This window comes from Ctenopharyngodon idella, chromosome 19, assembly GCF_019924925.1.
Source record: "Ctenopharyngodon idella isolate HZGC_01 chromosome 19, HZGC01, whole genome shotgun sequence".
Classification (NCBI taxonomy): domain Eukaryota; kingdom Metazoa; phylum Chordata; class Actinopteri; order Cypriniformes; family Xenocyprididae; genus Ctenopharyngodon; species Ctenopharyngodon idella.
In genome coordinates, this window is record NC_067238.1 from 31,598,912 (window position 1) to 31,619,778 (window position 20,867).

The 20,867-nt window shown below is 34.1% G+C and overlaps 1 protein-coding gene across 1 annotated transcript; it reads left to right on the plus strand.

The window, feature by feature from the left end:
* The first annotated feature begins 1,426 nt into the window (after positions 1–1,426).
* grinaa (glutamate receptor, ionotropic, N-methyl D-aspartate-associated protein 1a (glutamate binding)) lies at positions 1,427–20,117 on the plus strand. Its single transcript, XM_051873136.1, has 7 exons — positions 1,427–1,595; positions 12,085–12,464; positions 13,322–13,440; positions 13,535–13,735; positions 14,864–14,992; positions 15,163–15,306; positions 18,527–20,117. Exons 2-7 carry the CDS (start codon positions 12,107–12,109, stop codon positions 18,674–18,676), a joined length of 1,101 nt encoding a protein of 366 aa, XP_051729096.1. The 5' UTR covers positions 1,427–1,595; positions 12,085–12,106; the 3' UTR covers positions 18,677–20,117.
* The last annotated feature ends 750 nt before the right edge of the window (positions 20,118–20,867 follow it).

A 20,867-nucleotide genomic window follows, 5' to 3' on the forward strand; every position in this document is an offset into this window, starting at 1 on the left:
AACCACTACTTTAGTGGATTTATTTATTTTTTGTAATGAAATTAATATATTTCATACTATTTTAAATAACATACTGGTCATCAATTCTTTCTTTTACATACACCATTCTGAATGATGCAAAACTTACTAGTTAGTTACTATCTGTAAAAGAGGACACTGTTTAACACTAAAATAGTTGGTTTAAATAATACTTAACAATTTTTAAGCCCATTTCTCACTCTCAACATCTCACTTTTGGTCACCGAGAACCCCTGAACGCTAGAAAAAGCGTTATATATGCATTTTATATATATCTCTATATATATGTCCTACATTTTAAACATGTATTCAACTCGAATCAAGGTTTATAGGGCAGCGGTTCTCAACTATTTTGACTCCAATGCCCCAAACAAATGGTCCACTAAATATATATATATATTTTTTTTTAATATATATTAGTGATAGATTATTTTATTATAACTTAATATAGCAAATTTTTCATCTTGTGGCCCCGTGAAAGTTTGAGAACCACTACTTTAGTGGATTTATTTATTTTTTGTAATGAAATTAATATATTTCATACTATTTTAAATAACATACTGGTCATCAATTCTTTCTTTTACATACACCATTCTGAATGATGCAAAACTTACTAGTTAGTTACTATCTGTAAAAGAGGACACTGTTTAACACTAAAATAGTTGGTTTAAATAATACTTAACAATTTTTAAGCCCATTTCTCACTCTCAACATCTCACTTTTGGTCACCGAGAACCCCTGAACGCTAGAAAAAGCGTTATATATGCATTTTATATATATCTCTATATATATGTCCTACATTTTAAACATGTATTCAACTCGAATCAAGGTTTATAGGGCAGCGGTTCTCAACTATTTTGACTCCAATGCCCCAAACAAATGGTCCACTAAATATATATATATATATTTTTTTAATATATATTAGTGATAGATTATTTTATTATAACTTAATATAGCAAATTTTTCATCTTGTGGCCCCGTGAAAGTTTGAGAACCACTACTTTAGTGGATTTATTTATTTTTTGTAATGAAATTAATATATTTCATACTATTTTAAATAACATACTGGTCATCAATTCTTTCTTTTACATACACCATTCTGAATGATGCAAAACTTACTAGTTAGTTACTATCTGTAAAAGAGGACACTGTTTAACACTAAAATATTTAGTTTGAATAACTTAAGCCCATTTCTCACTCTCAACGTCTCACTTTTGGTCACTGAAAACCCCTGGACGCTAGAAATTTTTTTTATGTCGTCTCTATATATCTTTAAAACATATATTCAACTTGTTTAGATATTTGTAGAAAATTCCAGCAATTACGCAATGGGGAAGCCTCTGTTTTTGAGTCCCATCTGAACAGCGCGTGCGATGTTTCTCATGTGTCATGTGACTTCTCATAAACGTCACACGGTCAGGCTCTGACTTGGGTCGCGGTGGGCGTGGCTAACGGATTCAGAGCAGACCAGCATTACCGCAGCCAGCGTCAACACAAACCAACAAACACGGACTCTATTTCTGCTGTTATTTAATATACAAACGTCGTATTTTGCTGAGCGTCTTCTAATCTGAAGGGTAAGTCTGTCTAGTTTTCTGTCAGCGCGTTGTATTTGCTAATTTCTACGCGAATGTTGTTGGATAGCGCAGGTGGATGGACATGGCGCTCGTGTTGTGGTGTTTGGTGCGCAAAATCACGGTTTATGTTTTCACGACGAATACATGTTTACGACAATTTACAACGCGCGTCTCTGAAGATTCAGAGATGTTTATATGCTATAATTTGCTACTTTTTAACATTAGATATGTTACAACAAATGTGGTTGGTTCATATCATAATAATGATGACATACGCAGCGGGCCGCCCCGTTATACCAGCATCAGATTAAGACAGATTTATCGTTAGGTTCGCCTACTTCTAATTTTAATGAGCTAATTAAACGTATAGATTTTATTTTAGATTTTTGAATGGATGTAAATGGATTTCCTGACATAAATGTGTTGCTGAATGGAGGAAAGTGTGGTATTTAAAACGTTTACATCAGTGTCCCGTATGACTCATTAAAATGGTTTCTTTAAACCTCCAGAGTTTATGTGTGAAATCTGAAGTAATTGGAGCCCCTGCCGATCTTTGTATATCTACAAAACCTTTGATCTGTGTACTAGTTACGTCTGATGATAGTTGGACAGTTTGAATGGAGTGGTAAGGACTGCTGATCACATAATATGTGGCAAGCCGTTTTAACATTTATTCCTAACTAGTCTTGTTTTAAGTTACTGTTACTTATTTTTTAATTACTAGTAAGCAGTCCAATAGTGGAGTATTATAACACATTTTTGGTTTCACTACTGACTGTTCATTAAATGGGTCATTGATGAATAATGTTTTTAAAAGTGTAAAAAAAAAAAACATAATGGAGATATGATTAATTTTTAAGTGTTATTAAGTGTCATGTTAGTGTAAACGTGAGATTATGTGGTTTTTATAATCAATTAACACTGCTTTTGTCATTTTTTACAAGATTGACAAAATTTGTCACCAAAAAAGTCATTCGGTTTAACCAAAATTTCGGTTTTACCGAATGACACTTTTGGTTATACCGAATTACTATATTTTTAAACAATGTTAGCAGACTGATATTTAGCAATGCAAAAGGACAATCAAACATTTTATATTTAGTACAAGTTTTTCAAATATTACAACATTTTCCATGTTTTATAGCGGTTGTACCGAATGACCTGATGTTTCGGGACATGCGTATGATCAAGTGAAAACATGAATTTTTGAAATAGTTAAAAGAGAGTTAGTTACTTTGCTTCATGACCATGTGGTCCTTTGCAGGTGTCTGAGTGATGTCACATCCTGTCACATGATACTGACCGCTTGACTTGATATAAAATGGTCCCTTTATATCGGTTACTCCAAATGACTCCAATTAAATTAATTTTTCCAGACATTCTTTCTCATAACAAAGCAACAACTTCTACGCATAATTTTAATACCATTTTGCACTATGTTGATATATGATGTTATAAAACATGCCAGAATAAAAAAATATATACATTTATTACACTTTTAGATATTTTAATCACAAATGAAATGGCTGTATTGTCTTTTGGATGGTTAAACTGAATGACCTTTTGACACTTCAAAATCTTTAAAATACCTTAATATGTAGCAAAATATAATTAAAACCTTTTGGATTCAATAAAAGAGATCTAGTTGTACTACCTTACATACTTTGGATGTCATATCTTTGTTTTGTATTATTATTAAGGCCTTTGGATAAAAAAATGACCCGTCACGTGACGTCATTGACCCAAATACTAGTACTCATCCTTTAGACACTAGTACTTGTTTAATGTGATAAGAAATGTTTCTGTAACAATTGGAATGGATGCTGGTAAATATATATGTCCAGTAAATAAATACTAGTAAAGCTGGAATAGATACTAATAACTAGGGCTGAAGATTTTTCTAGTTGCATAAAGCTTCATACGGATTACATAATCAGAGACTAGCCTATTTGTTTTCAATTTGAATTGATTCATTTAAAAGCAGACATTTTAAGCTTTATATATATATATATATATATATATATATATCTAATGTCTGTGAGGCAAGTAGCCTATACGCTGAGTTTCGGTTCATTTTTGTGATGCACTCCAGCTCACGGAGACGGCAGACAGCCCATCCTGTTTGTTTTCTTTATTTTACAAAAGCACAGCGCTTTGTTGTTATTGTGAGTTTACACAAATTACTTTCAAATGATGTATTACTCTTATCTGTATGACCAAAAATGATGGAGTATTTTAAGTTGTTTCCGCTGTTATCAGGTAAAAATGCCAGTTTGATCGCGCTGACGCCTCCATGTCATGCAGTAAGCGCGATATATACTTCAGCTTCCACACTTGGATATGCACCTAATGATAGCGCACATTTATCTAGGTTAACATTAGAGCGTGCGGCCATGTAAAGTTGCTACTACTTACATGTTTCAAATGGTAAACAATTTTTGAGGTTGATGGATGATAGGCGAACATTTGGATTTCCTGTCCAACATACTGTATTTACCACAAGGAGCCGCCGTTAATGATCAGTTCCTCACAGACTGCATGACTTTTTTTTTTTGTGACCGACTAATACAATTTTGTTTGACTAAGCTGTCAAGGTACCTACTGAATAGTTACTAGTAAAACTGGTCTAGGTACCAGAAGCAATTAGAATACATACTTCACTATTGAAATAAGTACTAGTATTAGGGATGCTCCGATATGAAAATTTTGGCCGATACTGATAATTCTTTATATTTGAAAGCCGATAACCGATATATTGGCTGATAAACCTAAATCAAAATTTTATAGAATTTTTGAAAGCCTGATTAAAAAAACAAAAGTATCACCATTAAAAGCCATGTCCCAAACACACAATTATAATGTTCTCATTATAATATTATGTAGCCTTAATGACAGACTTGTACTGTATGTTGTACTTAACTGTATTTTCCTTTTTGAAGTGATTTCAGTCATATTTCAAGCAATTCAAAACTATAATAGCGGACAGTGCTCATCTGAAGCGTCTCAGCTGAAGGAAAATTTATTGGTTTTAATATATCGGCCAAATTTTCTTATCAGGCCAATAAAGATAACATTAAAAAGGAACATATATATTGTGCATCCCTAACTAGTATCTAATTAATTGTAAAATAATTTTAGTGAATTTGGAAAAAAACAAAAAACAAAAAAAAACTACTTTTTAAGTATTAAGTATTTAAAAAAAATAAGTACTAGTAACAAAAATAGATACTAGTTGTTATAAAGAAATAAATGCTTAAACGGCTTGCCATACACAGTCTCTAATGGTTTCTTTTTGTCAAGCAAAAGAACATGTGCAGTATTGGTCAAACCCATGTTTGAAAACATGCAGACAAACAAATAAATGGAAAAACTGCATCACATGTCTAATGTGCAAGACTTTGATAACCACTGCCACTTTCTATCATTGTGACGCTGCATTTTATTGCATCATGTGCTTCCACTTGTGATACTGGAGCCTAGTGAGATTTGTTAATGAAATCCTTGATTGTACACTTTATTTTTTATGTTTTGGTAGAACATTGATGTTCTCAGTTCACACTATTTGCAAAGTCACCACCTACTCCCCTTCACGGATAACATTCAGGCCTACTCATCATCCCTTTCTACCCCTCTCAGCATATTATAAAGCTCAATACCCACGTCTGTTTCCTCAGCATTGCTTGACATTAGTACATTGTGCATAGTTTTTCAGTTAGAGGCTGTAAATCTTAAAACATATAGTTTTGGGTGTTGGCGATCAGTCCGTTGCAAATACTAATTCTGTTGTAGTTGAGGAGTTGGTGGCTGTTTTCTGTGCTTTTAGGCCTGGTGCTTTTCAGTAGAGATGACCAAATTTGTGTCATTTAGTTGATGATGGACGATTGCAAATGTCTGCTCAACCGCTCTTATCTGATTTAGCTCAGTTCCTGTGCATTGGTTAGCTGTGTTTTGTTTGCTGCCATATGCTCATGGATGCATGCAAATTCATGGTTAGACCAATGCAAAGAAAGTCACGTAATGTACCCTTTTCACAGACTTGGATGCACTTCAAGAGTTTTTAACATTGTAAATCTTTTAAATTTAATGTACATTTTTTAACTATACTTTATGTTATATTACATTGGCATTTGACTCTTGAATCTCTATATTTCGATATTTAACTTCTTCATCCACATGGAAATGAAATTCTGAGGTGGTGGTGAAGCTGGGATATGCATCTTCCATGCACATTTGGAAAAAGTTTTGGAGAAATATAAGGTGATCTCATTTGATGGATTATTCTGTTGTGTGGCATAGTGTGATGAATTTGACATGGGTCCATAGATTACAGAATGGACGAAATATCCATGGAAATAATTGAGACGCACATCTGCTCTGGAACTTTGTGAGGCTTTTGGGGAAATCATAAATTGTAAGTTAATGTTTTTCAGCCGCAGCCGGTTTAAAACTTTCAGTTCAGACACATTTTATGGATTATACACTACCGTTTGTTTTCTTATGCTTACCAAGGCGGTATTTATTTGATTAAAAATACAGTAAAAATGGTGAAATATTATTTCAATTTAAAATAACTGTTTTCTATGTGAATATATAGTAAAGTGTAATTTATTCCTGTGATCAAAGCTGAATTTTCAGCATCCTTCAGAAATCATTCTAATATGCTGATTTAATGCTCATTTCTGATTATTATCAATGTTGAAAACAGTTGTGCTGCTTAAAATTTTTGTGGAAACCACTATTATTATTTTTTTCTGGTTTATTTTTCGTAATTCCCTCTGTGAACCACAGGAACCAAGTAAAGTGTCTGTTTCTTTATCTACCGCATGTCTCCTAAGAGGATTTCTCTCCTTTTGTAACCCTTCTTAAACCAAACTGTATCACCGGTTAGGACCGCAATCCTCAGAGACCTCTCTAGCTGTTTGCTTTTGCTGACATTTTTGTGTGTTGACATCCATTCTGTTACTACACACTTAAAAATGTTGGGTTGAAAATGCACAAACCCAGCGATTGGGTTAAATGTTTTCCCAACCTGCTGGGTAGTTTTATTTAACTCAACTATTGTTTAAAAATTACTATATGTTTGGCTTAAAATGAACCCAAAATAGGTTGGAAATTAAGAATCAGACACATAATTATTAGAGGCAACAATAATAATCAAAAGGTCAACATTTATTAATAAGCAAATTAATAAATTATTATTCATTAAACTTACTAATAAATGTTAATTTCCAACATACTTTGGGTTCATTTTAAGAAAGAAGTACAGTAATTTTTAAACAATAGTTGAGTTAAATAAAACTACACAGCAGATCGTGCAAACATTTGACCCAACCGCTGGGTTAAAACATCCCGATCACTGGGCTTTGTCCATTTTTAACCCAGCATTTTTTAAGTGTAGTTTGACAACTTCAGAAAATTGTTATTTTTCATCTGTTTGGATGGTTTCTTCAAATGTGGATCTTTCACCTCGACTCTTGAATCTCAGTTTTTGTGCAGCTAAAATAACTGGAAGTGAAAGACACCGACACATTCAAGTTACGAATGGCAGGTTAAAAATAAGGTGGATAAATATAAATACAGACAAATTTGTCTCTGCAGTACAGAATCACAATTTTTTAAATTTAAAATAGAGATTCTTTCATGATTCTGAATAGACAGCTAAACAAAATAACATGTCATTTACTACTAGAGGTTCTGATAAAATATTGCTGCAGTCTTTTTAAAAATGAATGATTGAATGAACGATTCAATGACTCACTCATAAGGACTTCACAAATTTTTAAACAAATCTCTTGAATGAATGATTCAATGACAAACACATTTCAACAATCACTTGTCGCCACCTACCGGTGTAACAATGTAATTGATACAATCTTTATTTGAAGCATCAAGTTACTTTCAAAAGGTGATTTACTCTATTTTGATCACTTGTTTATATCCCAACTATAAACCCAGTACTTCTGTGATAATTTGAATATTTGTAACACTGAAATAATAAAATAATGTGTTTCACGACAACGCTTAATGTTCTGAATGTTCTTACTTGTCATATAGGCAAATCGAGATTGCAATCTTTTGACGATTAATCATGCAGCTCTACATATTACCATTAGTCAAGATGCATGTTGCATCTTGACATTTATGACGTCACCTTTAAATCAAGAGCATAAGCGACCTGAGTTTTTTCTCATTAGAGCTGAACTCAAAAGACACGAGTTGTAATTGATTAAAGACTCTCCTTAACTAACCTTAATGATTCATTCATATATTTAAAGCTCTGCTGTGAAGTAATTTGATTCCTCCGCATTGAACAGCCAATATGTTTCATTTCCAGTAGGCCAGTCATAAATATGAACCTGTGGAAACCCCCCTGCTGAGCTAAAATAAAATATGCTGGAATCAGTCAAGGTAATATTACATGTCTAAAAAACATCTCTGAAACCCACAGAACAGACCATATCAACACATTAAGCCTTGCGCTTAATTTCATTTATGTAGTTTAAGTGAGAGATAAACAGACAGGGATTTTAATGAATAAAGAGCTTTCAACACCGCTCAGATTCAACAGAGCACCGTGATGTGAACCACAGATTATAGAAAATAATAGCTTATGGTTTTTCATCCCAAAAACAACATTTATTTTCAACAGAATAAAGGAAATTACTCAAAACAGAAGATAATAGCTGGTGTTTGAGAGCTAAAAATTCATTGTGGCCATCTTGCATGTGTTAAAAGGATCAGGACTTTTGTCACTGTGTTTGTCGAAGAAAAACAATGTGAGATTGATGTCTTTAATCATTGCTGCTGTGAAGGGGGACAGTGGAAAACAGGCCGCTGAATATAACCTGGTCTTAAATGCTGGACAGACCGCTGAGCTCAGATCAAGTCACATGGGATTTGGTAAATGGGACGGTGTTACATAACTGCTGTTATTCAGTGAAGTCTCGTAAAGGGCACAGATTATTAATTATTTAGTTTTTTATTATGCTACATATATGATGTACAGTAGTGAAGCCCTACAAGTTTGATTAAACCACCAAATATGAGGAAAATATTTACAATTATTTGGCAAGCTAGCGACAGGTTTTATTTTACTACAAAAAGTGCATAGAAAAACAAAAAGCTGGCAGGAACAAACATACATTGACTACAACATAATCAGTTATTATATTTTGTTGGTTCTCTCTTGTTTTTTTTGTTTTTTTTAATACTTTATTATGTCTTTCAATTCAAGCATATTTAATACGGTTATATCAATAAACATCTCAGGGCTCAACGCTAAGGATTTTTTCTACTGGCCCGGTCGGGCCAGTGGTTCAAATTTTTACTTGCCCTGCCAAAATTTTCACTGGCCCCACAACAGAAAAATAATAAAGTAAAAGAAAAGAAAATGAGCCTATAAAAAAGCCTAATTATTGTTTTTGTTGTTTATGATACATGTAACCTTAATAAATAGGATTATGACACCAAAGCTACTAGCTTAAGCTACTCACTTAAATTTTAAATATTGTTAGACAAATAAACTGTAAGTAATAAAATAGTAACAAATAATCAAATTATGAGTAATAGCAAAAATAAATACAACAGAACAAACTAAATGAAATAAACGGTGCTTTTCAAGTGTTTCATGTAGGTTTAATCAGGAGATTTTCAAGTACAGAAATTGTAATCGAATGTATATAACTGTAGATTAAACTTTATTAAAGTTAATCAGTCAAGAGCAGTTACAGATGCATAAATAATGTTTTGAAATGCTGAAAATATAAAACATTAAGTACTGTTATTTGAAATAATTTTAAAAATGAAAAGACACTTTAAACTTGAAATTAAACCCACCAGGAGGTGGCAGCAAGTCCCTGTTAATGAGCGAGTCATTGAGATTCAACCGATTCATTCAAACGGCTGATTCGTTCAGGAAGCGTTGCTCAGAGACGAAAAACTTTGGAACTATTTTCGTAGGCGAAATAGCAAAACAGGCGATTTGGTGTCTAAAATGTAAGTCACTTGATATTAAGATCTTGTTCATTAAACTGTACGTTGTATAAAATCAATATCACATTTGTAATCGTGCTGATATTTGGAGAAAAACAGCGCTCTTTGTTTAATATTGGTTAACTATATTAAATTATATAAATATAAAAGATATACAGGGATATTTTTGCCACTTATCTTGAATTCTGATGCATTCTAAATGCATTTTAATAGACTAAATCACGCAGTGAAAGCGTACACTCTAAACATGCACGCGCACTAGTCTAACCTACTAGACTACGTCACGTAGTGCATGCGTGCACTCAATGGGTGTGTTTTTTTTAAAGTGAGGGACTCGATAATTTCAGATCGTTAAATCAAAATTACGATATCATAGACGATATATATCGCACACCCTAAAGCACTGTGACAGTTCTGCCTACTGTCCCGATCGTCGTTCACACTGGCCCCGGGCCATCGGGCAGTCCTTATTGTCGAGCCCTGCATCTCCTTTAAAGACATATTTTTTACCAGTAGTTATTCCTCATTTTTCATTCTACATTCTCTTCCTTTCACTTTTTCTTTTTCTTTTGTAGTAACACCCATCACCAACACAATAAATAAATAACTAAATAATAATTTATTCTCTTGTTTTTCATGTTCATAATTTCTTTGACTTGGACAAAAATTATGTCGCACAATTTGGCATGTTTCACTGCGTTATTATCACAAATAAAACAAGTACAACTACGCAGTAGGCTTATAAAATCTTTTAACTCTTTCCCCGCCATTGACAAATTTTTCGGCTTTGTGCCTTCACCATACAGTAGGGGGCACTATTGCACATCTTCTGAAAGAGTACATAATCTCTGGATCAAAACACTGGGAAAAAAGAAGCAGAAACAAGCGATAGCGTACTGTATGTAAGCAGATGCATATGTAAAATAACGCGATTATCAACATTAAACAGCATATAAATCAAAACTGCCTAACGTTACTGAATGAAATATCGACGCAGGACGAGGTATATGACTGTGAAGCTTATGTTTTGATAATCGTTCTGAATCCGATCCAAACATAGTCTTTGACAAAACACGATTTTCTTTTTTTTATTTTTATAAAATATACCCACATTTAAGTGTTGATTAAAAAAGAATGCATGAAGCTAAAATAAAACATTTTTTTATGTTTAAAAGCAGAGGGTCTGTTCTTTGTTTTGATATATTGCATGAACGTGGAAAGAGTTAATAATATTTGAATAAATAGTGAAGATGTCAATTTTCCTAGGCCGGACGTCACTTTTGGCTACTACTGTCGAGTTTTTATTTATTTATTTATTTATTTATTTTAATTATTTATATATAGTTAATGCTTTTGCAACATTATGCTACTCTATAAAGTCGTACTAATAAAGCTAATTTGAAAATGAAATAAATAAATTGTTCATAGTGACATTTATTGGACAATATTATAATATGTGTTAGAGAGAGTCATTACGTTATTCTGACTAACTTGACTTTTTGTGTTTTCCTTTATTTTACAGTTGATTCATTGCAATTTGTAAACATTACAGTATTATATTAGAAACATTTTTTATCTATCAGACAATATTAGATATTCAGTTGGTCGCGCTGATTTCTCGTATTTTACACTGATTTTTATTTAAAACACTGATAATTTAATCTTTAACAAATCTATATCCTTAAAGTTCCTAAATTCACTTGAAGCATTTAAAATGAGTTTTTAGTGTTCATCATTATTATTATTATTATTATTTAGATATAAGATTATAACAGTTCTATAGTATAATTTGGTAACACTTCACATTTGTTAACATTAGTTAATGTGTTTTAACTAACAATCAGCAATACATTTGTTACAGTATGTATTAATCTTAATACATTAATCTTAATACAAATACATGTTCATGTTAGTTCACAGTGCATTAACTAATGTTAATACCACTTTTGATTTTCAATAATGCATTTAGTAAATGTTGAAATTAACATATAAGATTAACACATGCAGTAGAAGTATTGTTCATTTTTAGTCCATGTTAACTAATGAAAACTTATTGTAAAGTGTTACCTATAAAAGTTGTTTTTTCCATTACATTATGTTCCATCTAGCTTTTTAAACACAAGAACGCATTGTATGTGAATTGTGAATGAACCCTTAGATACAAGAGGCGTGTCATTCACAGGTTAAATCTTCTTTTTATAGTCGCACTTTGACAGCTTTAAATGAAGGGATTTCCCCAACAACACATTCATTTACTTCAACATCAGTGTCTATAGAAACACCCCGCTTTCACAATGAGAAACTGAAACCCACAATGCTCTGAATCACTTGTGCAGCATGTTATCAAATAACTTCTTGAACGCTTGGATGATGTATGATGGAGGTTTTTGAAGTGTTGTATTCAGTTGTAATTCCCACCATTCAGTCGTAATATTTATTGTGCTATTGCTTTCCTTTTCTGTAAATTTTAACCTTTCTGTTTTTCTGTCAATATCAGGATTCCAGTGAGGGAAGGAGACATGTCCCAGGAAAAGCCCACCTACCCTATGATGGGGGAGAACAACCCCCTTCACAGCAATGTCTACGAGCCGCCCAAAATGGATGCCTTTGGAATGCCTCCGCCTAACTACAGCCAGGGTCCAGTGGCCCCTCCGTATGTTGCACCGGGGCCCTACGTCCAGTCTGGTTATGGCCAGCCCGGTTACGGCCAGCCCGGTTACGGTCAGCCCGGTTACAACCAACCTACGGCACCAGGGTTCGGCCCTGCACCGTATCCACAGATGCCATACCCACAGACGGGCTACGCTCAGGGGCCGTACCCTCAGAGCCCATACCAGCAGGGGCCCGGCCAGCCTGCCTTTGGTGTAGATCCTAATGGTAAGAACTGTTAGGAAATTTACTTTGTTTTTTACTCTGGATATTTCCACTTTACACACAAATGAACTGGTGTGGCTGTAAAAAATCTAAACCTAAACCTAAACCTTGGCAAAAAGTAGTCTTTAAGAATGTCTAAGTATAAATCCAAAACTTAATAAAAATAAGTATTTATGTCTAAAAACCATTAGAGAATTTATAAGCCACTTTATATAGAACTATACAGAAAAAAATGGATTTTAAATGCTTTGTCTCTATTTTAACATGGAGAATACTGCTTTAATTGAAAAATAATTAAAAAATATATTAGATAAAAATTGTATATTATTTTCAATGGGGAAAAATAGCTCATAAAATTGTGTAAATATTGCATATTATCATAAAATTCCCTGAAAATTCTAAATAATAATCAAAAAATATTATTAAACAAAAATATTACATTGGTTTTCCTGGAAAAAAGAAAGTTACATTTCAAGACTTGTGAAGGAGCCACTAAAAGAAGAGGACCAGAGCACATTTTTAGGTTAAATAAGCGTGTTTAGGTAATGTACTTGGTCCTCTTGAGGGTTATTCAAGGTAAAAAGCTTTGCTCGAGCAATTCAACAAAAGTTCACTAGCTCTGAGAGTGCCTGTAAATGTATAATTTGTTCTTTCCTTACCTCATCTCCAGTCTCTGCTGTAACAATTAGGACTGTATTATTAAGAGGCCTATCTGGTGCTGTTGGTGTAGATGTTATTAAATGTGCTTTCCCTTGCCAAAGCTATAAAACTGTTTAAACTGGTCCTCTACTTCAGTGTACATTAGGACTCTAACATGCATTAGATTTCACCCATCACATGTATTATTTGTGTTTCGACAGCTTCTGTAGAGAGCCCTGGATACCATGGTGGAGATGGACCGCCCTCTTACTATGGCAATGATGAGTTTACAAACTCCGGCTGGGAAGATAAGAGTATCCGACAGGCCTTCATTAGAAAGGTAAACAGTAAGGGACAGAATCTGTGTATATAAACAATGTATGTAGCAGTACGGTGTGTTAAAGTAAAACACTGTTTCGTCACTCTCTCCTCAGGTGTTTATGGTCTTGACTGTGCAGCTGCTGGTCACCTTCTCTTTTGTTGCCGTTTTCACCTTTTCAACTGATGTCAAAGTGTTTGTACGGAGAAATCGGTGGACGTACTATGTGTCCTACGCTATCTTCTTTGTGGCACTCATCGTTCTCAGCTGCTGTGGAGAGTTTCGCCGGAAGCACCCGTGGAACCTGGTGGCACTGGTACAGTTGCACTTATTTACACAATTATTTAGTGTTTTTATATGCAATAATGCAATATATATTACATAATTTGTTTATTAATATATATAGAGATTGAGAGATAGAGATCGCCTGAGCGAGCATTACCTGAGTCTGATATAACATTCATTCTTCAGGTCGATGTCCGTAATATTATATCCATTATAAAGATCTGTTTGAATGTCCGCTGAGGAAAGCGATATCTTTGTCTTAGTCCTTTTTAGAGTTAAGGAAATTTCCCATAACAGCACTAAAACAACGTAAACTTTGCTGCCATCTAATGGCGTATTAATGTAACTTTCACTCAATCCATATTACGCACTAATGGACCCTTTCTCAGTACCAAATACAACATATTATTTATATAAAATAATATTTATTGAACAACAATATTTAAATTAACAACAATAGGCATTATAAATGACAATATGAAATAAACACAATTCAGTCAAACATACAAAAGCAGTGCTCTACAGGATATGTTAAATATAGCCTTAATATTAAATTATTAAATTCAACATAGCCCAATTCTATTTGCTCAGGAGCAAGTAATACATTAATAAGACCAAAGATTGCACGTTTTATGTACCCAAAATGAATTATATCTCATGTTTAACCACTATAAGACACAGCGGCAAATCCCCGAAGCACTGTCCAAGATGAAGCTGTTCTCGGCGGGTACTCGAGCACTGAACGGCCGCTGACAGCCTGGAGCTCGCATCTCCGAAAACATTAAAATAAACAGTAAAATAGGCGCTATGATTAAATATAAGTCACATATTTCAAGTCTAAACAGCTACATTCTCACCTAAAAAGCTCTTAAAACTACAGTTCGTGGTACAACAAGTGTAGTATTTGTGAAAAATTACGGTGGATTTGCTCGGCCGCCATGACAGTCGCTTCAAGCGAAGTGAAACAAATGGTGAGTGCTGTTATCACTAGAATATCACACGGCTATCAGCCAGTCGGATTCGAGAACCAGAAAGAACTGTTGTGTATGTGTATATATAGTGAAATATATAATTCTATAAAATACGTTAATATATTAAAATATGATTTATATTTAGGTGTTTATGTACTGATTAACCCTTTTCTCTGTTTCTTTCTCAGTCCATCCTGACTCTGAGTCTGTCCTATATGGTTGGAATGATTGCCAGCTTCTATGATACAGATACGGTCATCATGGCTGTGGGCATCACTGTGGTCGTCTGCTTCACCGTTGTGCTTTTCTCACTGCAGGTTCGTTTGCTCACGACTCTTTATGCCCACAGCTCAGCTATCTGAACTCTAGCAGTCATAGTTTTCCTTCCTTTATATTTACTGTTTGATTTTATACACATTTTATGTCAACAAAAACATGATAATGGCAACATGTATTATTAACTTTATTCTTCCTTTTTCAAAAACAGAGCAAATATGACTTCACTTCCTGCTGGGGAGTTCTTTTCGTCTGTTTGATTGTCCTGTTCCTCGCCTCTTTTCTCTGCATCTTCATCCAAAACAAAATCCTGCACATCGTCTATGCTTCGCTCGGGGCCCTGCTGTTCACCTGCGTGAGTACCACCTTACTGAGCTCCCATCAATACCTTCGAAAAATGACCGCATTAAATTCATCAGACCTTCTGTTCTGAACTTGCATTAATGAAAACTTTAAAAGGCATTCAAGTATATTAAGATATTCATGTGAAGTTGTACATCTGAGCTTCTCTCTCTGGTTAGATTTAGTTCTTAGAACTGCCTTCATCTCTTCAGCTTTTTCTTTTTAGCTACTTCAGAAACCACAATTTACTTTGAACTTCAGAAAAGACGTTATATTGTGAATTCTACACTTCATTAGGTTACACAACTGTTTTCAATAAGATAATAAAACAGGATTTTCAAGACCAAAATAGAACTCTATAGTGAATAAAGATGAGGTAACTCGACTAAGGGAAAGGTTTTAGCATTAGCTATGTAAACACACACATAAAAAAATCATGGACATGATTAGAAAAGGTTAAATGATCCTGAAAATAATAGTCACTCAGAAATGAGCGCATTGGAAACGAATGGGAAGCGAATTTCATCTAGTGGAAACTTTTGGTACTGCAGCCCAAACAGAATCTTACTGAAAGCTCATTTTTTGAGATATCAACCTCAAATTTGATACAAAATTGAAAATAGTATTTTTGTGCATTTTTCATAACAATAAATGTAAATTTTATAACTTTCTCTAGCTTTTTTTTTCACTTCAGCAATAATCTGCCAAGTTTCGTCTTTAAAAAGAGACCGAAATTAAAGGGTTAGTTTACCCAAAAATCAAAATGATGTACTAAACCCAAAAGCCATCCTATCTTCTTTCAGACGAACACAATCAGAGATATATTTAAAAATATCCTGCCTCTTCCAAGCTTTATAATGGTAGTGAATGGGGGGCGAGATTTTGAAGCCCAAAAAAACGGGCTTCTGTCTGCCGGAAGCAGTGATGGGAATAACGGTGTTATAAATAAACGGTGTTACTAACGGCGTTACTTTTTTCAGTAACGAGTAATCAAACGAATTACTTTTTCCCCCGTTATAACGCCGTTACCGTTACTGACAAAAAAAATGCTGTGTTACTATAATTGAGCTAACTGAAGCGGTTTTCATCCGAGTAGGCTCTCTCTCAGCCATAGGACCTGCAAAGTTTTTTCTCTGGTGTGTGTGTTGGACTAGTAGTTGTTCATTTAAGCCATTAGTTGACTAATCACATTTATATTAATTTGATTTCTTAAATACTGGAGAGAATAAACCATAATAATGAGCGTTTACGTAATATAGGCTATGTAGCACTCAAGCGCACGCATAAAGCTTGCCATAAAGAACTGGCAAAAGTAATGATTATGAATGTGACAAAAACAGTAAGGAAACATTTTAATTGTTTATTAATAAACTAATGTTTTCTGAATCCGTGTCGGCTGCAAAGATGAACTTGACATTGCTGACTCTCATCATCTCCGTGGACGCGCTTAGAGTGAAAATGCACATTTCATTCGGATTACATAATCAGAGAGTAGCCTATTTCTTTTTGAATTATTCCGTTTAAAAGTAGACATTTCAAGCTTTCTATAGATATATTTCTCATGTCTTTGAGGCAAGCAGCCGCTGAGTTTCGGTTCATTTAGCCGCTCCAGTTCACGTGCAAGTGATCGCGCCGGCGCCATGATTACATTGTCATGATTATATTTTCTGCTATATTTGCTTCTTATTTATTAAATCCAGGCAATTGGTTGATGAAACATTGATTAAAATTAAGATACAATTTTTACAAAACGGAATTCACTTTAAAGAAAGGCTTTCTACAAAACAAAACTTAATGAAGTGGTCAAAATCATGTCTGACCCACTCCATGTCTCCCGATATATTGCGCATCTTATGATATATCCTCTTACTGTTCACTTTTCATTATGAAATAGATGAATTTAAAACGTAACATTAAACAAATAATTTATTTTTAGACATTGGGGGCATCCAAGTTAATTGACATATTTTATTTATTTATTTATTTATTTATTTTTTAAGTAACGCAATAGTTACTTTGGTAATAAGTTACTTTTATAATGATGTAACTCAGTTACTATTTGTGAGAAGTAACTAGTAACTAATTACTTTTTTAAAGTAACGTGCCCAACACTGGCCGGAAGCTAGTTAATATAGTTAATAAAGTTTTAAATATGGATATTTTTCTTACAAAAACCCATCGCTTTGCTTCATAATGCCTTTATTAACCCCCTGGAGCCATATGGATTATTTTTATGATGGATGGATGCATTTTTTGGGGGGCTTCAAAATCTCGCCCCCCATTCACTACCATTATAAAGCTTGGAAGAGCCAGAATATTTTTAAATACATCTCCGATTGTGTTCGTCTGAAAGAAGATAGTCATATACACCTAGGATGGCTTGAGGGTGAGTAAATCATGGGATAATTTTAATTTTTGGCTTAACGGTCTCTTTAAGTCTGTGCTCCAAAACAGAGAGATTTATGAAATTTCAGGTATATGCTCAAAAAGTGAATAAATTAGTTATTACTACTGCATAAATATAATTTAGTACCATAAAATCACTTAAAAATACAAAATATTACATAAAAAAACATTATCCAACTAAAATATAGTACATTAATTTCATTGAAATAATAAAAAAAGAGCACCAGACGGTTAAATAATGTTTTGGATGGCTTGTTTTGCTGCTTTGGAGAACATTCATCATTTAAAAACATAGAAATGTCTTTTGAATGGTAGTGTACTTGTGTACTTTTAGCCAATGTGACTTACAGGACACATAAAGCTAATGTACATGGGAATTAATGGAAACCTGTACATTGCTATTATAGTTTGATTGTTTGCGATTAAAGTCAAAACAGTGTATGAAAGTGTATTTGCATGTATAATGTTTTACCATCTGTCTTAAACTGGGTCACCAAACTTGGGCGCTTTTGAAGCCTCCAATTTTCCAGTCTGACTGGCTGCGTAAAAATCTTTCGGAGCAGTGGAACTATTTATTTGATCGAAAGTACGATAAAAACAGAATAAAGGGGCGGGGCCTGGTTGAGTTAGTTAGTAGTGTGTTGAAACTGGCGGTTATGGTAAGGGGCGGGACATTTCCCAAACACCAATCCCAACACACTGCTCCAGTCGACCAATCAGAGCACAGAAGGAGGGGCTTCATAGAGACAGACTGGGAAGAGAGGAGCTGCAACAATGCATTAACAAAACATGAAAGCGCCTCTCAATGCTTGTTTGTTCTTTCACAGTTCCTGGCTGTGGACACTCAGCTTCTCCTCGGCAACAAGAAGTTGGCCATCAGCCCAGAGGAGTACGTCTACGCAGCTCTCAACCTCTACACTGACATCATCAACATCTTCCTTTACATCCTGACCATCGTGGGTCGCGCCAGGGACTGAGTGCGCCCTCTTCCCGTGAAAAAAGGGAAGTGCAGTCCACTTTACACGGAATGATGCATCACCTCACCTTTCCTCATTTTCTTTTCTCACGTTCCCTTTATGTCCACATGTACAGGTTGGTCAATTGCAAAAATCAACCAATAGAAATGTATTTAAAACCGCTTCTGTGATTCTGGAGATAGCGTGTTTGCATCCAAACAGCATGACCGAAATTTCACCCGACCTCTTTTGCACGTGATTGACAATTCAGGGATAAAGGAGGTGCAAATATCAATGAACGGATGTTTATATGTCGAGAGTAATGAACACTACTAATACTAATGTTCTCCACTAGTCTCTGCATGATAGTCTAACACAGCGAAGAATGTCACACACACAGATCCTTCTCCAAACATTTGCTTGTAAATAGTCAAATAAAGCTCATACTCCTCCAGTTCTCGGCATGAATATCTGAATGTGCTGCTCACTAATGTGTGCGTTTCCAACATCACCGCTTTGCAACGCAACACCACCGATATGTAGACTCCAAGATGACAAAAGGTTGTACAGTTGACTGTATTATCTACAGTATAAGTAAATTAAAGCCTGTATATATTTTATTTCTTTCTTTTGAGAGGAAGGTGAGATGGTGAGGTTGTCTTAAATCATTCAAAAGGTCAGTATTTGAGGCTCAAACACTACATGACTCTTCTCTTTCATGCTGACTACTTTTTTTTTTCATTCAGTAGATGTTTTGTTTTGGGTTTTTTTGAGTGCGTGTGAATGAGGGAAAGAGACGTGTTCCCTTATTTTAACTGATGCGATTGAAATGGATGCTTTTGAAAGTGTCACAAGTTGCATGTTAACTTGCAAAAATGTTCCATGTGCTGGAAAATAACAGGATATTTCTAGGATAATTCCTGCAATTGATGTTTTTGTGGTTATTTATACAGTAAGTTATTTATTGAACTGCCAGAGGGAGTCTGCTGGGTAACGCACATGGTCATGTGATTCATTTTAAACGGTCCTAGACAATAAAGAGTGTCTATTTAAACATTGATAGGCATTTAAGCAAGCATATTAAGGACAATTTTTTTTTGTATATTAAAGAATATCCACTGCAGATGGTTTCAGATGTGAATGTAAAATGGTGTAATTTTAATTCATAACATTCATTGAAATGTCATGTACCCAGACTTGCATGTGGAGCTGCTGAACACTAAACTGGCTGTGAAAGACATGATGGGTGACTTGGGTGGCATAACCCTTTTTTAATAAAGTGTTTGTCTTTATAACTAACTTCTGCATAAGTAAAGCTATAGTGGATTGAGGTGTGTAGAGTGTGTTTGGGCTTTGTAGATCGATCTCTTTGCACTGTACATTTGCATTAATCTGAAGTTAAAATGTATTCCTCTGCAGCCTGTTTGCGTTTCATTACAAGAATAAAATTTAGAGGAAAACACGGCTTGGTATCTTCATTTCTTGTGCTCTTTGTGACTGGAGTGCATTGCAAAGGATGTCACATGACCCGAACTGTTAATAAAATGGTGATGAGGTTAATTATGAATCAGTGTCTTTGAAGGGAATCACTCAGAGACAGTCGCTTTTTGCATTCCAAGTAAGTTTAAAAATAATATAATCTACAGCTGATGTTAAAATTCATCTTTGTATGGAAAACTACAGTGTTTTTGATTTATTAGCATTTGTTGCTCAGTTATGATTTAACATCCTATTCACCCTCATAGCTGAAAAATCTCTCATTATGCTACATCATCACCAAATGTTGGATTCAATGTTTTTGTCAACTTGTTTGAGAAAAAAAAAATAAAAAAATTGTGGATAATGTTGTCCATATTAAAAAAAAAAAAAAAAAAAAAAAAAAAAAAAAAAAAAAAAATATATATATATATATATATATATATATATATATATATATATATAATTGCATTGTTTATCACACTAGTGTGCTTTAATGTTTGTTTTGAAATGCTTTTATTTTGTACAAAATGGCATAAAATCACACTTGTGGCGTCCAGGGTCAAAAATGACCTTATAAATCTTATAAATCACGTTATGCTATTTTGTCACCAAATATATATTGGATTCAATCTTTTTGTCAACTTGTTTTCTTTCAATTTGTACAGGTTTTACATTTCTTCTTGGAAATGATCGATCGTAGGTCTTACTTATCTGAGCTTACATCACTTTTGAA

Bases quoted from the DNA above. Each gene is read 5' to 3' on its own strand.
- grinaa (XM_051873136.1), top strand. From the start codon at position 12,107: ATGTCCCAGGAAAAGCCCACCTACCCTATGATGGGGGAGAACAACCCC. The intron at 13,441-13,534 runs GTAAACAGTAAG...CTCTCTCCTCAG, and splicing joins GACAGGCCTTCATTAGAAAG to GTGTTTATGGTCTTGACTGT. The intron at 15,307-18,526 runs GTGAGTACCACC...GTTCTTTCACAG, and splicing joins GGGCCCTGCTGTTCACCTGC to TTCCTGGCTGTGGACACTCA.